General features: G+C 43.3%; 5 protein-coding genes across 9 annotated transcripts; 3 read left to right on the top strand and 2 right to left on the bottom strand.

Moving 5' to 3' along the window:
* Positions 1-1,444: 1,444 nt before the first annotated feature.
* Positions 1,445-7,071, top strand: LOC6731838 (RNA pseudouridylate synthase domain-containing protein 2). 5 transcript variants are annotated; one of them, XM_016179942.3, is made up of 10 exons: positions 1,449-1,581; positions 1,715-1,990; positions 5,214-5,400; positions 5,464-5,686; positions 5,738-5,825; positions 5,881-6,101; positions 6,161-6,351; positions 6,403-6,674; positions 6,732-6,881; positions 6,939-7,071. In XM_016179942.3, exons 1-10 carry the CDS (start codon positions 1,450-1,452, stop codon positions 7,011-7,013), a joined length of 1,815 nt encoding a protein of 604 aa, XP_016024521.2. In that variant the 5' UTR covers position 1,449; the 3' UTR covers positions 7,014-7,071. The 5 variants fall into 5 exon arrangements, with proteins under 5 accessions (XP_016024519.2, XP_016024521.2, XP_044779874.1 ...); XM_044923939.1 differs by having other exon boundaries at positions 1,449-1,990; XM_044923940.1 differs by lacking the exons at positions 1,449-1,581; positions 1,715-1,990 and adding an exon at positions 4,611-4,745.
* A 341-nt stretch (positions 7,072-7,412) lies between these two features.
* On the top strand, positions 7,413-9,991 carry LOC6731839 (gamma-tubulin complex component 4 homolog). The gene is made up of 7 exons (XM_016179944.3): positions 7,413-7,577; positions 7,634-8,082; positions 8,144-8,303; positions 8,364-8,870; positions 8,935-9,307; positions 9,360-9,633; positions 9,741-9,991. The coding sequence occupies exons 1-7, from the start codon at positions 7,509-7,511 to the stop codon at positions 9,877-9,879; spliced, it is 1,971 nt and encodes a 656-aa protein (XP_016024523.1). The 5' UTR covers positions 7,413-7,508; the 3' UTR covers positions 9,880-9,991.
* Positions 9,647-12,772, bottom strand: LOC6731840 (conserved oligomeric Golgi complex subunit 4). The gene is made up of 8 exons (XM_016178476.3): positions 12,551-12,772; positions 11,757-12,493; positions 11,384-11,699; positions 11,202-11,332; positions 10,537-11,140; positions 10,291-10,476; positions 9,996-10,222; positions 9,647-9,937 (listed from the first exon to the last, which is right to left on the bottom strand). The coding sequence occupies exons 1-8, from the start codon at positions 12,635-12,637 to the stop codon at positions 9,895-9,897; spliced, it is 2,331 nt and encodes a 776-aa protein (XP_016024524.1). The 5' UTR covers positions 12,638-12,772; the 3' UTR covers positions 9,647-9,894.
* A 181-nt stretch (positions 12,773-12,953) lies between these two features.
* LOC6731841 (alpha-ketoglutarate-dependent dioxygenase alkB homolog 6) lies at positions 12,954-14,590 on the top strand. The gene is made up of 2 exons (XM_002078940.4): positions 12,954-13,119; positions 13,183-14,590. The coding sequence occupies exons 1-2, from the start codon at positions 13,090-13,092 to the stop codon at positions 13,837-13,839; spliced, it is 687 nt and encodes a 228-aa protein (XP_002078976.1). The 5' UTR covers positions 12,954-13,089; the 3' UTR covers positions 13,840-14,590.
* A 25-nt stretch (positions 14,591-14,615) lies between these two features.
* LOC6731842 lies at positions 14,616-15,881 on the bottom strand. Its single transcript, XM_002078941.4, has one exon. The coding sequence runs from the start codon at positions 15,489-15,491 to the stop codon at positions 14,616-14,618; it is 876 nt and encodes a 291-aa protein (XP_002078977.1). The 5' UTR covers positions 15,492-15,881.
* Positions 15,882-15,889: the final 8 nt, after the last annotated feature.

The following is a 15,889-nucleotide window of genomic DNA, read 5'->3' on the forward strand; positions in this document are numbered from 1 at the left end:
TTTCCGATTGACACAGTAAAAATTAACAAAAGAATGTTGAAGCTGCTGATGATGCGAAACAAAAGTTAAAAAGATCTGATTCACCAAAAGTGAAATTCATAACGTACAAGTTGTTATCATAACATTAAAAAACGAATCTTTGTATCTAAGCAACTTTATCCTTGTAACTTTGGTTATATGTTTTTTGAGCGCCAAAAAGTAGGCAATACATTAAGCCAAATCAACGGAACTCATGTTGATCCTTAGATTGGCAAAGACCATTGAAACACCAAGATAGTTGCATTAGTTTTAATAATTCTTTCCAATTAGCACTGGCCAAAATACAGAAGGCATTATGTTTGATCAAATTTGGGCTAAGGCTCCGCGAATTGCGTGTTTGACTGCGTGACTTTTGTTTTCCGAAACTCACCCACTTTCGCACGGGCCATTCCATTCAGATCCAGACGCCATGGACTACGGGTATATGGAGTGGAGTGGAGTATAGTGGAGGTCTCCTTGAAACGCGGTTGGTCACGAAAGCGAACAACAAAGAAAAGGCTTGCCCGTCATTTGAGGCAACATTTAATGGCCACTGGCTATGGGGCTATATGGCTATATGGCTAAAAAGCTATAGGGCTCATCCTGAATAAACAGGGGTTGGTGTGTGCGTGTGTGTGTGGGTGTGTGGGTGTGTGCGAGAAGTTGACGTTCGTTTGTAAAAACGAAGAAAGTGATTAAATCAGCACGATATTTTGTAGGTGTGCGCCAGCTCACCCATTAAATTTCTCCCATCCGCATTCTTGTGTGTGTGTGTTTGTGTGTGTGTGAGCCCGCACACACACCTGCACATTTGAGCTACTGTTCTAAATTGACTTTTCGCCTGGACAAAACTAAAAATGACGACATCGCGTTCTTTTTCGCTTTCATAGAAAAGCTTTGCCTCTAAACATGCCCATCAAGCGCGTGTTTATAAACAACACAGATCTCTTACCAACCTGTATATAACATACATATGTAGGGTATATATATAGAAAGGTGTGCTGGGCCTCAGATTACACTCCCACATGCATGTTCGCACACATGTATGCAGTTACCAAATATGGGAACACGTTAATGTAATTAAGCCTTAAGGCTGGATAAAAGCCAACGCGGGTCGTATATTATTCGCGATATTGCAGGCAGTTATAAATTAACTTCTTTATGACTGCTGCTAATTCGGATTTTCAATTCGAGTGCTTGGTGTTAATTTAAAAGAACTTAACCAGCTTGAAGATTTTAAAGATTAACTTCAATGTAGAAGGTTTTAAATAGCACCTTTAGAAACTTTTAACATTTTTGATGGAAGTGTATCGTTACTTTATGTGCCAGCTTAAATCTTTATTTGTCTTTCACGCAACGTTCAACGTTAGCATTTCGAAAACGGTTTCGATTGGTTTTGAAACCCGAGTAAGTTCCGTGCAAATACCCCTAATGAAGTTCAATTGGCGCGAATCAGTGGTTCGCGCGCTTATCGATAGGCAATGTTTTGGTTTTGCTTGCTTGCGGCATAAAAACGTAATTTTCATGCGGTTTTTGCGGCAATTTAGAGGCGTTCTTCGTTTGGCAAGTGGTGTTTGTGTTATGAATTAAAGTATCATTCAACTCATTCAATTAAATCATCGCATAAAGCAGAGTGTTTTTGTGTTTTAAACTACAGTCTGCGCACGTGTTGACTAACTTGTTGTTACTATTATAGCGTTGCTTAGATATTCTAGTGAATCGGCCGCAAATCAAAAACAATAAACAATTCTCGTGGTTGTCAAAAATGCAGAGTCCCAAACTCCTGAGAAATGCGCAAACCCAGCATGGAGATGCATCATCCGTGGACGTGGAGAACATATTCCTGCACCGCCACATGCTGTCCACAAATCCCACTTCGGGTGGCAATCTCCACGATCGAGAAGATGACCCAAAATGCGTGTGGTTTCCAGACGACCAGGATGGGAGTCCAGCTGAAAGCAAAGATCCACCGGTAAGTAGTGACAAAATTGATAATCCGGTTACTACTCGTATTTTATATCATATTTTCGACACCATCATATGATCTGAGTATATCTTGTGTATTTATACAAAAGAAAACAAAACAGAAATGTTAGGAATATATATTCAGGTATATATTTATGTGTAAAATTCAGCTTAACTTGATTAAATACCATTTTGTTCATGCACTTGAATGCATATTTGTTTACCCTGGCGTGTCCCCCTCCATTATTAATTCCCATTTATTTACCCGCTTTATAGCGAGGAATCCGCGGCTGGCGACCACTTCCTCCAACTTTGACCGATTCGCAGCTAGTAAAAGGGCATATTTATCTTGGGGGAATCGAATGCCCAAAACAATTTAGTCGGGTCTGCTCGCAAATTGTGTGGATTCGGATTCCTGTCCTCTCACTTATGCAGTATTATTGGTGTCGAGGGAAATTTCAATGCAGCAGCTCCAATCGCACACTTAAAACTTAATTAAAAAGCTAATCAGGGAGTAGCGAATGCAATTTGCTGCATTAATTTAAACAATTAATTAGGGCTAATTTCAATTGTTGTAATGAACTTCATATCATATAGTTTAAATCTAAATTGACGTAATAAACTAGAGACAAAATAGGTTTTTGATTGAAGCTTAAAGTGTTTTGTTTTATTTATTCTTCAGAAAATATAGTTTTGAAGCCTCGTAGTAAGTTTCAAACTAATTAATAACAATAACGATACAAAGCTCAAACAGCATTGCGTGACTCCCACATATGTGAGTGCAAGAAATGGGTTTATTTCAGTTTTATTCTATTACCTTAAAGTTTCGAGAGTCATAAAATTGGATATAAACATGCGGTGGAGCCAGGAGGAGTTGCTGCACCCAGGCGTACCTGGAGATTTAAGCCACTTTTACGAGACTTTGAGTCACAAATGCCCCAATAAACGAGACTGCAGTGCCTGCAGTGGAAGAGTCAACGTTCTGGCCGCCATAGAAATTTAAAGCCACCCCTAGGCGTCAGTAGATTCTTAAAAATTTAGGGCTCTGCTAAGATGTGCAACAAAAACCAGATTTTAGACAAAACCCTTAATGGCCCACAAAAACCGGTACAGGCTGGCAAGTTTCGTGGCTTTTTGTTTGCTGGTTCTACCACCTCAACGTACGTGACAGTGTCAAATGGCCTTAAATATTTAGCCAGAGTGTACACTTAAAGCGCCGGACCCATTCCTAATTCTCTCTCGCTAATTAAACTAATCAATAAACTAAAAACGGGGTGTATACAAACACATATACATTATTATATATAGGGAAATAGCTCGAGGATGTCGTCTGGAAGGAGTTAAGTTATGTGTGGGGACCAACTGGACGGACTCGGACGGACACGTTTCACTTGCCTTCGTAGATATTTTACCACGGATTTGTCATAATTAGTTCTTTTTGGGTGGGGTTTCAGTGGGCTTCTAGTGTCCCGGCATCTCGCGCGGTGGCTGCCTAACGAGCTACTTTTGTCAAGTTGGTCTGTTGGTCGTGATGTTTCCGCAATTATTAGTGTCAGTGCCTCGTGCTTACGGGCGGGTGGGTATCCTAAGTGCGGTCCTCATTGTTTCCGCGATGCGCCTTTTGGGCCAGTCGTTTTTATAATTCTTACAATACCATGTAAACACACATTACGAAAACCGCCGCGGATGGCGAATGGCGAATGGCGGATGGTGGTTACTGGTTAGCAGGAAGAGGAAAATCCCTCTAAGACTTGGTCGCCTGCAGTCCTTTTCCATTTTCCATTCCACTGACACTGGCTTGCGCCATCAAACTGAGGTATTAAAAGGGAAGATAGGCTGCCTGTGGACTAAGTGGCTTTGCGGATCAGGCACACTTTGCGCAATTAACTAAATTATAGATGTATAGAAAAGTGGTTGTTAAGAAAACAAGCCGTGTGATTCGAACATATCAAATATTCCTACATCTTGCCAATTTACAAACTCTTGTTGGGCTTTTTGCACGGACTCAATAATTATACTTAATTATTTATTTTATTTATGCAAAGGTGGTTATATTTCGCCATATCAACCTCATTTTGTAGAATTTTCTTTCGTATTTAAATTTGTTTTCATGAGATTCATAACTATTAATGATAATTAAGGTTTGATTGTAATTGTAAAACGATCATTATTGATTTTAACTTATAATGGTAAATTAATTTGGCATAATAATGGCGGCATATTGACTTGGAACAATGCATAATAGCCAGGGACAAAAAAAGTAGTGAAATAAATAAAAATTAAAGGTATTCCTTACATAAGTAATTACTGTGTGTTATATATTAATTAAGACCGTAAAGTGAATAAAAACCCTTAGAGATGGCACATTCGAATCTCTTGAAAAATCTGCGAGGCGCCAAATCAACCCGAAAATTGGTGTTGCCCACATTGAATTGGTCTGGCAACGTCGTGACAAGGTTGTGTTATCAATGTAGGTGAATGTGAAGAAGAAGAAGCGTGGGTTTGTTTACAAAAAACACTATACAAATCGGATGCGGATTGGCGGCAAGTGGGAACTCCAGCCGCCGAGGATATCCATTTCGTATGATAATTATGCGAGCATGTGGGCCGATAAGCAGTGACCCATGACACATGAGCCAATGATGGCGACGGAAGAAGAGCATGCTATTATCCTCCAGTTGGATAAGTTCCAAGACGATGATCCGGATGAAATTAGGGAGTACCCAGAAGCAGTACCCAAGGGCGTTAGCTCCTCTAGTCTTGTTTGTATTTTATAACTTAAAACTTTGCATAACCCTAAAACAACTCGAGCGACATGGCACCTTCTTACCTGTTTTATTATGGACTTTTGTCTATGTTTGCTTCCTGGCTAGAACATATTGGCTGGTAGACCAGTAATTAACAAAATACTGCTGGTTCGAAGCCAATTTTGTAGTTTTTGTGTTTTCCTTTTCGTGTGCAACAAGGAAAACCAAACAGTCTGTCTGAAAATTATGCTTAGGCTGCAGAAAGAAAACGAGGAATTGTTTGCACACAAACACCGGAAACAAGGCTCCAATGTGTGAAAAGCTGATAAGCTGATAAGCATACATATATGATGACTTTGGCACGGTAGGCTTTCGTATTTTCTGCATCTTGAAGTGAAGTTCCTTAAATCATTTATATATATTTTGGCAATCACATATATGGAAAATGAAGCTGATTACTATCCGATTTGGTTTATCTTACAGATTTCCATATCAGAGGAAAAGTCTGAAACGCAATCGAAGGAAGTTCTGCCGGAAAAGCGAAAAGCTTGCAGCACAGATGACGAAGTCCATGTGAAAAAAGTAAAATTAGATGCCAATGGGCTAAAAACCAAGCGTCCTGGATTCAGCGATGAAAGATACGACGAAACATCGTATTATTTTGAGAATGGTATGACCAACATCTTGATAAAACAACTTAGAAGATGTTCTACTATAAAATTGCAATCTATAGGTCTGCGAAAGGTGTATCCATATTTTTTCACATTCACCACGTTCGCCAAAGGACGTTGGGTTGATGAGAAAATTCTGGATGTATTTGTCCGCGAATTCCGAGCCGCTCCGCCGGAGGAATATGAGCGCAGCCTGGAAGCAGGAAAATTGACTGTTAACTCTGAGAAAGTGCCCAAGGACTATAGAATCAAGCACAATGATCTGCTGGCCAATGTGGTGCATAGGTAAGCATCAGTAGGAAATCTCATTTGAATATGCACACATTTGCATTCTAGACACGAAGTCCCTGTTACTTCACAGCCCATCAAGATTGTTTTCATGGACAAGGATATTGTGGTTGTTAATAAGCCGGCATCGATACCGGTAGGTATACTAATTTACATGGAATTTTATATAATAACAATCGTATGTTTTGTAGGTACATCCTTGTGGAAGATATAGACACAACACGGTAGTTTTCATCCTGGCCAAGGAGCATAATCTGAAGAACCTGCGAACCATCCACAGATTGGATCGTCTCACTTCTGGCCTGCTTTTGTTTGGACGGACTGCTGAAAAAGCCCGCGAACTGGAGCTGCAAATCCGAACTCGACAAGTGCAAAAGGAATACGTTTGCCGCGTTGAGGGACGCTTTCCAGAGTGAGTGCAAAATGCATCTAATCTTTTATATTTATGTTCATTTTTCATTTATTTCGTAGTGGCATAGTTGAATGCAATGAGAAAATCGACGTCGTGAGCTACAAAATAGGAGTCTGTAAGGTTTCACCGAAGGGCAAGGACTGTAAGACCACATTTAAAAGAATTGGCGAAGTGGGCAGTGACAGTATTGTTTTGTGCAAACCACTTACAGGACGAATGCACCAAATACGAGTGCATTTACAATACTTGGGTAAGCCATAACAAGATAACTCCATGCAATTATAACACTTGTATACCACAGGCTATCCCATTTCAAATGATCCCTTGTACAACCATGAGGTTTTCGGTCCATTGAAAGGGAGAGGAGGAGATATCGGTGGAATAAGCGAGGAACAGTTGATCAGCAACCTAATTAGCATTCATAATGCAGAAACCTGGTTGGGTTTGGAAGAAGATCAAATCGTATCAGGGGAAATAAAAAACGCAGCAGCGAGTACTTCAGTAGTAGAAAACCATATCAATAGTGAGACGGAAAAGCCCGTGATTTCGCAAAACCTTGAACCAAGTAACGAAGTAAGTAACTCAAAATATTTGTACTGGAGAATACAATGCTTATAGGCTACTGCACAGATTGCCACCCAAACGTGCTATGAAGAGCCAGACAGGTCTTTTGATTCCAAGAAGGCAACTTCCGATCCACAATGTTCTGAATGCAAGTTAAACTACAGAGACCCTGGCACAAAGGATCTCATAATGTACTTGCATGCATGGAAATACAAGGTCAGTTTCAAACTCTGCCTTTTAACGAATTAATTTCAAATTAAATTCTATTTTCAGGGCATTGGTTGGGAGTACGAAACCGAACTGCCGGACTGGGCGTGTAATTCCAATATTGATTACGATCAAGTGTAAATGGAGGAATTAATTGCCTACATGACGTTTTAGTAAAAAGATCTATTTTTACAGAGTATAACAAATTGTGTTTCCATTTTATCTTCATTTGTAGCATTGATTTATTTGCCATAACTTTGCCGAATTACTTAATCGTTATACGGGGCAAGTGGATGTCCTCGGGCAGTATTATTTATCGTTATGCAGTGGATGTCCTAGGATGCCAACTATTCTGGATAATTCTTTGCAAGAACTGCACCTGAACATTCTGCTCACAGTAGGACTAGAGCACTTTTGTTTCCCATATGATCAATCAAATATATTATATATGCTATCAAAGAACTTGTTCTGCGAATTTTCAAAATTTAAAATCAAAATCAGTTGGCGGGAAGGGAATGCCCCTAATTCTATCGGTTAGTTGGTTCTTATCGATAACGGACGGGGCAGGATATGTGTCATCTCTGTCGGACATCTGGCGCAAATAAAATACAAATACCGAATTAAAGCAGCAAAACAATGATACACGATTTGTTATTGGCCTGCCGGAGCCACAATCCGGAACAGCTGGGTATAAAGGCATTCAATGTAAGTAAAATCGTTGGAATGAATAATTTCGAAAGTCTTACAAGCGAACTTTCTAGGAAACCACAGTCATTGACCAGTTCATACATCCTTGCGAGCGGGAGATATTTATGGACATTATAAAAATCATTAAGGTTTACCAAGAAGTTGAGCAGTTTACCAATTCATCGGGAAGGAAGTCCGACACACCTGACGAAATTCCAGGTATAAATGGAAGCTTGCATCGTTTACATGGTTACTACATGCTCAATTTGGCCAAGGGCATTGAACTGGCTCTGGAGGATTACTACGCGGAGATCGACCGTCTGGAAAAGTATTGTTTGGGTAACGAGCGCAACTCGCTCTCATATGTCTACAATGCCCTGTACGCCAAGTTTCCCCTTCTGGTGTTCATCCGTAATCTAATCACAGAGATTTGTGTGCTGAAACTGCGAGGATGCGTCTTGCTCCACAATCTACATCAGCAGTGCGAGCACGGCGACATTCAACTGGAAAAAGCAATCAAGATGCAAGTCATAGCCAACACACAAAGCCATATTTCCATAATACAAATGCTCTTCATTATGCAGAATTATGAAGCCTGTTAAGAACGCATTTTTCTCCAGCCTGGCTCACTGGCTGTTGTTTGGAGTGATCGACGATGTCCACTCGGAATTCTTTATTAAGTTCAACCCAACGGATGCAGTTGATGGTGGCTCATTCAGCAAATCAGCCACTGGCTCACTTCTGGTAACAACTTAACAAATGATTACCCTTACCCTATTTTATAAATAGCATTTCTATATCCAGAGTGCAGAGAAAAACCCCGAGGACTACATATGGCAATACGAGTTGAATATGTCTCAGCTGCCAGGATTTCTCTCCATCGTTTTCGCCGAAAAAGTTCTGTTCGTGGGACAAACAGTGCTGGTCTTTAAAATGGGGCGCAACGTAAAAGTTAAAAACAAAACCAACCCACTGGCGGCAAAACTGGCTGAGTTGGATTCGGATGATATCTATGAGCTGTGGAGCGGCAAGGAGTCCGAGTTCTTTAAAATGGTCGTTGATCTGAGCAACGAGGACACCATCAATGTGTTTCGCCTCGAGAAGGTTATTAACGATATCAAGAATTACGTTAGCGGCCGGCTGTCGGAGATCGCTGTGAACGAAGTTGATCTGGTGCGGCAAATGGGGCTGATTAAGGACTTCTTTTTGCTGGGCAGGGGAGAGTTCTACTTGGAGTTCTGCTCGCAAATGGTCGGCACCATGGAAACATATCGGGAAGAACGTTTTAAAAACGTCACTAGATCATTTGAGGTACTATTTGAGCGTAATGTTGTTAAATATGTATTTGAGATCTACATTTTTAACTCATACTCAGCTGGCAGCTACTATCACGGGAATCTCAGATGACTTGGAAAAGTTTTCACTGATCTGCCAGAGAAGCACTGCTGAACCAGACGATACCTCCGACTTTAATTTTCTGCAAGGCCTCAGTCTGAAGTATGAGTATGAGTGGCCATTGAATCTATTGTTCTCCCCAACAACGATCGAGCGGTACAACAATATATTCAGATTTTTACTGATCATTCGAACGTATCAATACGAAATACAAAGGGTCTGGGCCAAGCAGACTTGGAGGGCGAAGATTGCAAGGGATGCACCTTCAAATAACAAAATCATAACTCTTCGCAACTATCTAATGTTCTTTCTGAACAACATGCAGTATTACATCCAAGTTGATGTGCTGGAAAGTAAGTTTTTGTAATACGAAATTGATCGAAACTAGCTCACATTTTGTTACAGATCAATTTGGAATTTTGATGAAAGTGATCAAGAGCAAAAGTGATTTCGAAGTTATACAAAGGGCTCACACTGTATTTCTGGCAAATGTTCTTTCCCATTGCTTCCTGCTTAACGAATCAGAGAACCAATTGAATGTCACCGGGAGCCAAAACCGAAATCCCATTTATGGAACCCTTCTTAAACTCCTTGGCATATGTGAGAAGTTTACGCATATGACCCAAACGAAAGATCCGTCTGATGACTTGGAGGATGAAGTCGATCAACTTAATGAAAGGTATGTCTTTACATTTTGGATAAGTAATCGAGTGATAATGTCAATCGTTATTTTACTTTATCAATTATCGTGGGTTATTATAATAATAAAACTGTGTTTTCTTATAGTTTTGGTGTTCAAATTGCGAGCCTTATCCAACTATTAGTCGATGTAAAATCAGCATCTTCCTTGGGTCCGCTTTCGCAGCTGCTTTTGCGTTTGGATTTCAATTGTTGGTTCAGTGCCAGTCATAATACGTCCGCATGAATACAATGTTTTTGCCTAAAGTTGTAGCCGCTTAATGTCTTCTATACGAAAGTCATTTCTGAAAAAACACAATCGTACGATCAATAAAATGGAAGAAAATGTTATATTTTAATTACCTTAACGTTAAAAATGTGCGAACTTCGTTAGGTGTGAGATGCCAAGTTGACATCTCTTTGTTATTCTCCGGATTCCAGTACTCCGATAGCTCGGTAATCTTGTCCAGATTGAGGAGCGTAGCTATTTGGGAGATACGTGTCATCTTATCCCGAACCGACCAAGATGTGGCTCCTGTTAGATAACTGCCCAAGGCACGAACTTCCTGATCAAGCACCAGACCGCCGAGCTTTTTAATTTGAACATAATCTATTATTATTATTCCACAATTTAAATTTGACCTGCTTAGATACTTACTCTATTAAAGCTGATTTTCTTAATAGCCCGTTCCAATTGAATAGTCACTTCGGTCGCCAAAATGCTAACGAGCGCATCATAGTTGCGCGGACTCAACGAGTTCTTAAAAGAGTTGAGGAGTCCATCTAATTGCACAATAAAAAACTGGACAAACGTCTCCCCAGCTTCGTAAGCAGCAAGTTCCTCCTATAACAACAGATTGCATTGCGTTCTCATACATATACTTTAGTCCATACAGATACTTACCTCATTCAAATTGTGACTGTAGTTCAGGAACTGATTGATCCAGGGATTGAGACGTGGCTTAATGACACTGGATCGCAGCTGCTGCATTCCAAAATCAACGGTGGCTTTCAACGCGTCCCGCACAGCTTTAAGTTCCGTGAGGCAGCTGTCCAGCATTTGACGCTCCACCGGCGTCGTTTGTGGAAATGTGCCACCAATTTCCTGTTCCATCGTCTGACACAAGGTCTCAATATACTCCGTCGATATGTCGGCATTGTTCAGCTGGACCAGGAAATTGGCTCGACCTCGATCGGCATCACTGGAATGTAGTTTTCCCTGCTGCAGCGTCGTTTGGATAGCATTGTACGCCTGGGCCAAGTCGATGTAGCCCGATGGATAGCCGCTTTTCAAGGGCGCCTTAAGTGCGCTCACAAAATCACCATCCAGGCAGGCAGCCACGTTGTTGATCACAGCACAGGTTCCGTTTATCGACTGGGTTGTCAGGGCCCTGCGAATGGATTTGCGAAGAATGAAGAACACATCGTCCACCATGGACGAACACTGCTGCCCAGACTCATAGGTGTCCAAGCCGATGGCCTTCAGCACGCTCTCCTCCATGAAATATCTAAAAAATATATAAACAATTACAAACAGTTAAGCAGCTTAAAGTAATTTCCGAATTTTACCTTTCCAGCAGCAAGTAGGTACTCAGAATTTCCTGCATTTGGCGGCGCAGATCGGAGTTCTTCATGATCTTCTCATAGCGTTCCATTATATCCAACTGCTCCTTTTCCGGCACACACGTCTCCACATGAACCTGCAATACTAATAGTTATCTAGCCATTTTTTGAGAGCCTTTTATCCTTGCCTGTAAGCGACGTCGCATAAATCGAAAATATAACTCGACCCTGGCGTGCATGACGGTTATTTCAGCTATAATGGCATCGATTTCCTTGGGATTTAGCTTGTCCACCGAGCCGCCAGATGGTTTCCTATAATGACCCAGTGCCTGGATGCTGTTGCTCCCGAGATTTCCGCCACCGGCCGACCGCTGAGTGGATTCATTTACTTGCTTGCTGCGGTACTGAATCTGTCGGTTCTTGTTGAACTCCATTAGAAGATTCTTCACCTCCGTATCGCATTCGTGCTGCAGTATGGACACCATGTCGATGAGAGATGATGAACTGCGGGAGAACTGCATATTTTAAGAGATACTGTTTTGCCGTAACTAAGCTACCTACGCTTGTCCGTAAAAGGCTTCGATTATCGGCTGATTGACTTCCACCACCCTTGCGAAGTTTTCCAGAATAGCAGTCAGCCGATCTGCGTAGGCCAGTTGCAGGCGTGATTCCGCCTTGGCTATGTCCTGGGCGTTCCTAAGTTCCTTTTGCGCCTTGTTTGCCAGCTTCTGGCAAATGTAGAGCGAGAACTTTTCGATTCCGGTGCGATGGCAACCAACAAGAGGGAAGATTTTGAAGAATCTTTCCACAGAGGCCAAGTCATCGGCTTTGACCGCCTCATCGAAGCGCTTGGCAATCAGCACACGGGTCTTCTCGGTGGCGTCCTCCAGCGTCTTGACCGCATCGCTAACCGATGTTATGGAGCCCTGAACGTCGTCGGCGGTGCGTCGCAGCAGTTGCTGATCCATCGCCAGGAAGCGGGCAATGTGTGTGGCGCTCTTCTCGTAGTCCTCCTCGCCGATGGCCTTTACCACGCCCTGGCTGCACAGATGCAGGTCGATAAGATCGTGCACCCGCTGTTGGCATTCGGAGGCACGGCACCTGGCCAAATCCAACCGGCGCACCTTGGCGCTCACCGATTCGGCCAACTGGGCAGTGTTTACGATCTGGTCGTTCAGCTTGTTGGAATCGCTGTCCACCGTGTGCAACAGACTAAGGGATCGCCCAATGCCACTCATTTTGGCCTCAATCTGGCATTGTTTGGCCAGCAGCGACTCCAGTCTCTCGTTTACTTTTGCCTAAAACGGAGGAAACACATGAGACTCAACCGGAGTTTTATTGACTTGGCACTCCACCTCTTCGTCGGCAATCCGCTGCAGCGTTTCGTCCACCTCCTCATTTGTGCCGATGTCTAGAGTACCCAGCTGTTCCAGAACACTCATTCTGCTGCCGTCGGTCCGGATTTCCGGATCTTTATTATATTTATTGATCTTATTTTCCTATTGGATAAATGTTCTGATACGTGGAATGGAAAATTTGTTTTGCTTTGAAATAGCGATGGCAATTTGCGGCTCTGGGTTAGATGTATCGGAATGTGGTATATCGATAGCTTTACATGATGGCAACGACATTTAAACAGTTGAAAGCTGTTTCATTAAAAATAAATGATTTTTTAATTACTAATCCTCAAATAATGTATTGTCTTAATTAAAATACAATCGTTCAAAGCTTAAAAGCAAAAGTTACATTTACTCCATATGTCAGTGAATATACGGGCACCCTTGTTTTTCCGAACAGCTGATGCAGAATTCAAAGCCCAACAAAAGTATTGATTTGCAATTAAAGTAGAATTAGCATTAGAGTAGCATTCCGATAGATAAGCGTAGACCTAATCATGGATTTCACGGGCTTTGAAGTGCGCAAGGCAAGCTAATTACATCCAAGTGTCGCGAGTGAAGTCCTCGTTATCCTTGCTTATCCTTTCCAGTGCCCACCGACTGTCATGTACATTCCGAACTTCATCACTTCCGAGGAGGAGCAGCGCATCCTGAGTCACATCGAGCGCACTCCGAAGCCTCGATGGACGCAGCTGCTGAACCGCCGGTTGGTCAACTACGGCGGTGTGCCGCATCCCAACGGAATGATTGCCGAGGAGATTCCAGAGTGGCTGCAGACCTATGTGGACAAGGTCAACAATCTGGGCGTGTTCGAGTCGCAAAACGCCAATCATGTTTTGGTCAACGAGTATCTGCCGGGTCAGGGAATTCTGCCGCACACAGATGGACCACTGTTCCATCCCATCATCTCCACCATTTCGACGGGTGCTCACACCGTGCTGGAATTCGCTAAACGTGAGGACACCACCACTGAAGCAGAAGCTGGAGATCAGACGACCCGTGAAGTGCTCTTCAAGCTGCTCCTGGAACCGCGCAGCCTGCTCATCCTCAAGGACACGCTGTACAGCGACTATCTGCACGCCATCTCCGAGACCAGCGAGGATGTGCTCTGCGATCGCATCTGCAACTACGATCTGTGCGAGAACACCTACAAGATCGGCGATCACCTAGTACGCCGATCCCCACGCATCTCCCTCACCATCCGCAATGTGCCCAAGACCAGCAAGATGAAGCTCAAGTTCTGCTAGGTTCATTCCGCCATTAGATGTTGTTTGGCATTAGAGATTACAGATTACACAGATGTTGACTAGCTGCACGTTAAACGAACCCACTGAAGAGATCCCTGGGATCCAGAAAGAACTATGATAATCTGCAACCTGAATCTTCCGCTAGATGTTTAAGCACTCCGCACTAGCAGCACACTTGTTCGCAAGCAAATCCATGTTGGCCCACACAAAAGTGCTTTATTTATACCGCTAGCATTGTGTACATATATATAAATGTTTGTATTACGTATTACGGAGCAATAAGTTGGCTTAATCGGCGGACAGGCTCAAGCTGTATCCTCAGATTCCACCTGACCGCCGGCGGCCTTTAGATTTAGTTGTGCGAGCATTTGATGGAGGCAATCCATGGCCTAGATTTGTGAAATATGTGGTTAACTTTGTATATGGGCATGTGCGACAACTGATCTTGATTATGATGTTTCTAATGCTTTGTGTAATCTATACAGAATTTATGCAAGATCTTTCTGATTCAAAATGTTCCTTACGTTAACTACTAAGCAAATCAATTGCAGCCAAAGAAATCATAATGATGATCAGTTGACGAGATACCACTTATATGTATGTTGAATGGAGCAGCCAGCACACTGGTTACCATATTCGTGTGCTCCATGCTCCGGCCTCCTGTGTCCAAGTGTATTTTTGTAACCGTTTTTTCCACCGCGCACCGCAAAAAAGAGCGAAGAATTGCCAATAAACGTTATTGTCCACCTAACTCATCCTTTAAACCCTTTAATCCACTAGGCCTCCTCATCCTGCCACTCCAGCCGGAACTCGCGCTCAAAGACCAGGCGATCGTACAGCCGCACCTCGCTAATCCTCGCCGAGATGTCCAGTCGCAGTTCGCTGACCGCCAGGTGGAAGTTCTGACGCACCGTTCGCTGTTTGTCCGGTGTCAATTGATTGAGAGGTTTGCGAAAGATGCTGATGATGCGCTGCAGATGGTACTCCACGCTGGCACAGCGACCGATGCAAACCCACAGGTTCTCCGGATCGTGGATGTTACCCGGGAAGCGTGTGCGCTGATCGAAGGGCGCCTTGCCGGACAGCAGAGCTCTCACCTCGGCCACGATCTCCTGGTGCGTCCTCAGATCGCGAGTGCTGAGGGTGGTGAACTCATATTTGTCGCAGAAGTACATGAGCTCGGAGATGGCCACCCACGACTGGGAGCAGAGTGTGGCATGGTGATTCGACCAGTTGGTGTAGCCAGCTGGACTGGAGGACTTGGTGGCCACGGCAGCGGTTGACGAGGAACTTGCATTGGGAGTCGGCGAAGTGCTTGGTGGACTGCCTGTCTTGGGTTTGGGCGTATCCGAACTATTTATGATGGACCTTCTCTCTGTGCGCTGCAGCTGCTCCATTTCCCGCTCGTGCTCCTTGGCCCTTAAATAGGCCTCCTTCTTCTGCTGCAGCTCCTGCAGCTTGGTCATCTTTGGTGGCGACAAGGACTTTGTGAAGATCGAGGGCGGTGGCGGCGCAGGAGCAGCCGGCTCGCCGTCTGTGTGTGCAATAGGTGTACCGTTTGTGTCCAGCGATGCACTGCGTCCGTACTTGGCTCTATAACGCTCCAGCGTGTCCAGCGAGAAGCTGAGCTCCTTCTTGATGGCCTTCTGCATGGTTCTGGTTTTCTGGCTTTATGTAATCACCTTGGGTGCTTCGATGCTCCGAATTGCACGCGTTCCCTTCGAGAATTTACAGGCGAATGCGAGCGCACATTCCGCATAAAGAGAGGCCGATCTCTTTATTTTTATCTTTTATCAATCGGCGGCGAGCCATGTGCACTTTATTTCGGTCTCTGCCAATACATTTTGATCGCATTCGCATACGAATGCGTACGGATTTTACGTTTGGATTTGAAGCAGCATTTGAAAAAGATTCACAGATGCAGATACTCGTAGATACTCAAATGCCGAACGCACATTTTGTGGGAACTCATGACGAAATGACCGAAATTTTGGATGGGTTCAATTCAGATCAAGGTTGGGAAAGGTAACTTATGCTTATTTGGTAAGGC

Source organism: Drosophila simulans, chromosome 2L, assembly GCF_016746395.2.
Source record: "Drosophila simulans strain w501 chromosome 2L, Prin_Dsim_3.1, whole genome shotgun sequence".
Taxonomy (NCBI): domain Eukaryota; kingdom Metazoa; phylum Arthropoda; class Insecta; order Diptera; family Drosophilidae; genus Drosophila; species Drosophila simulans.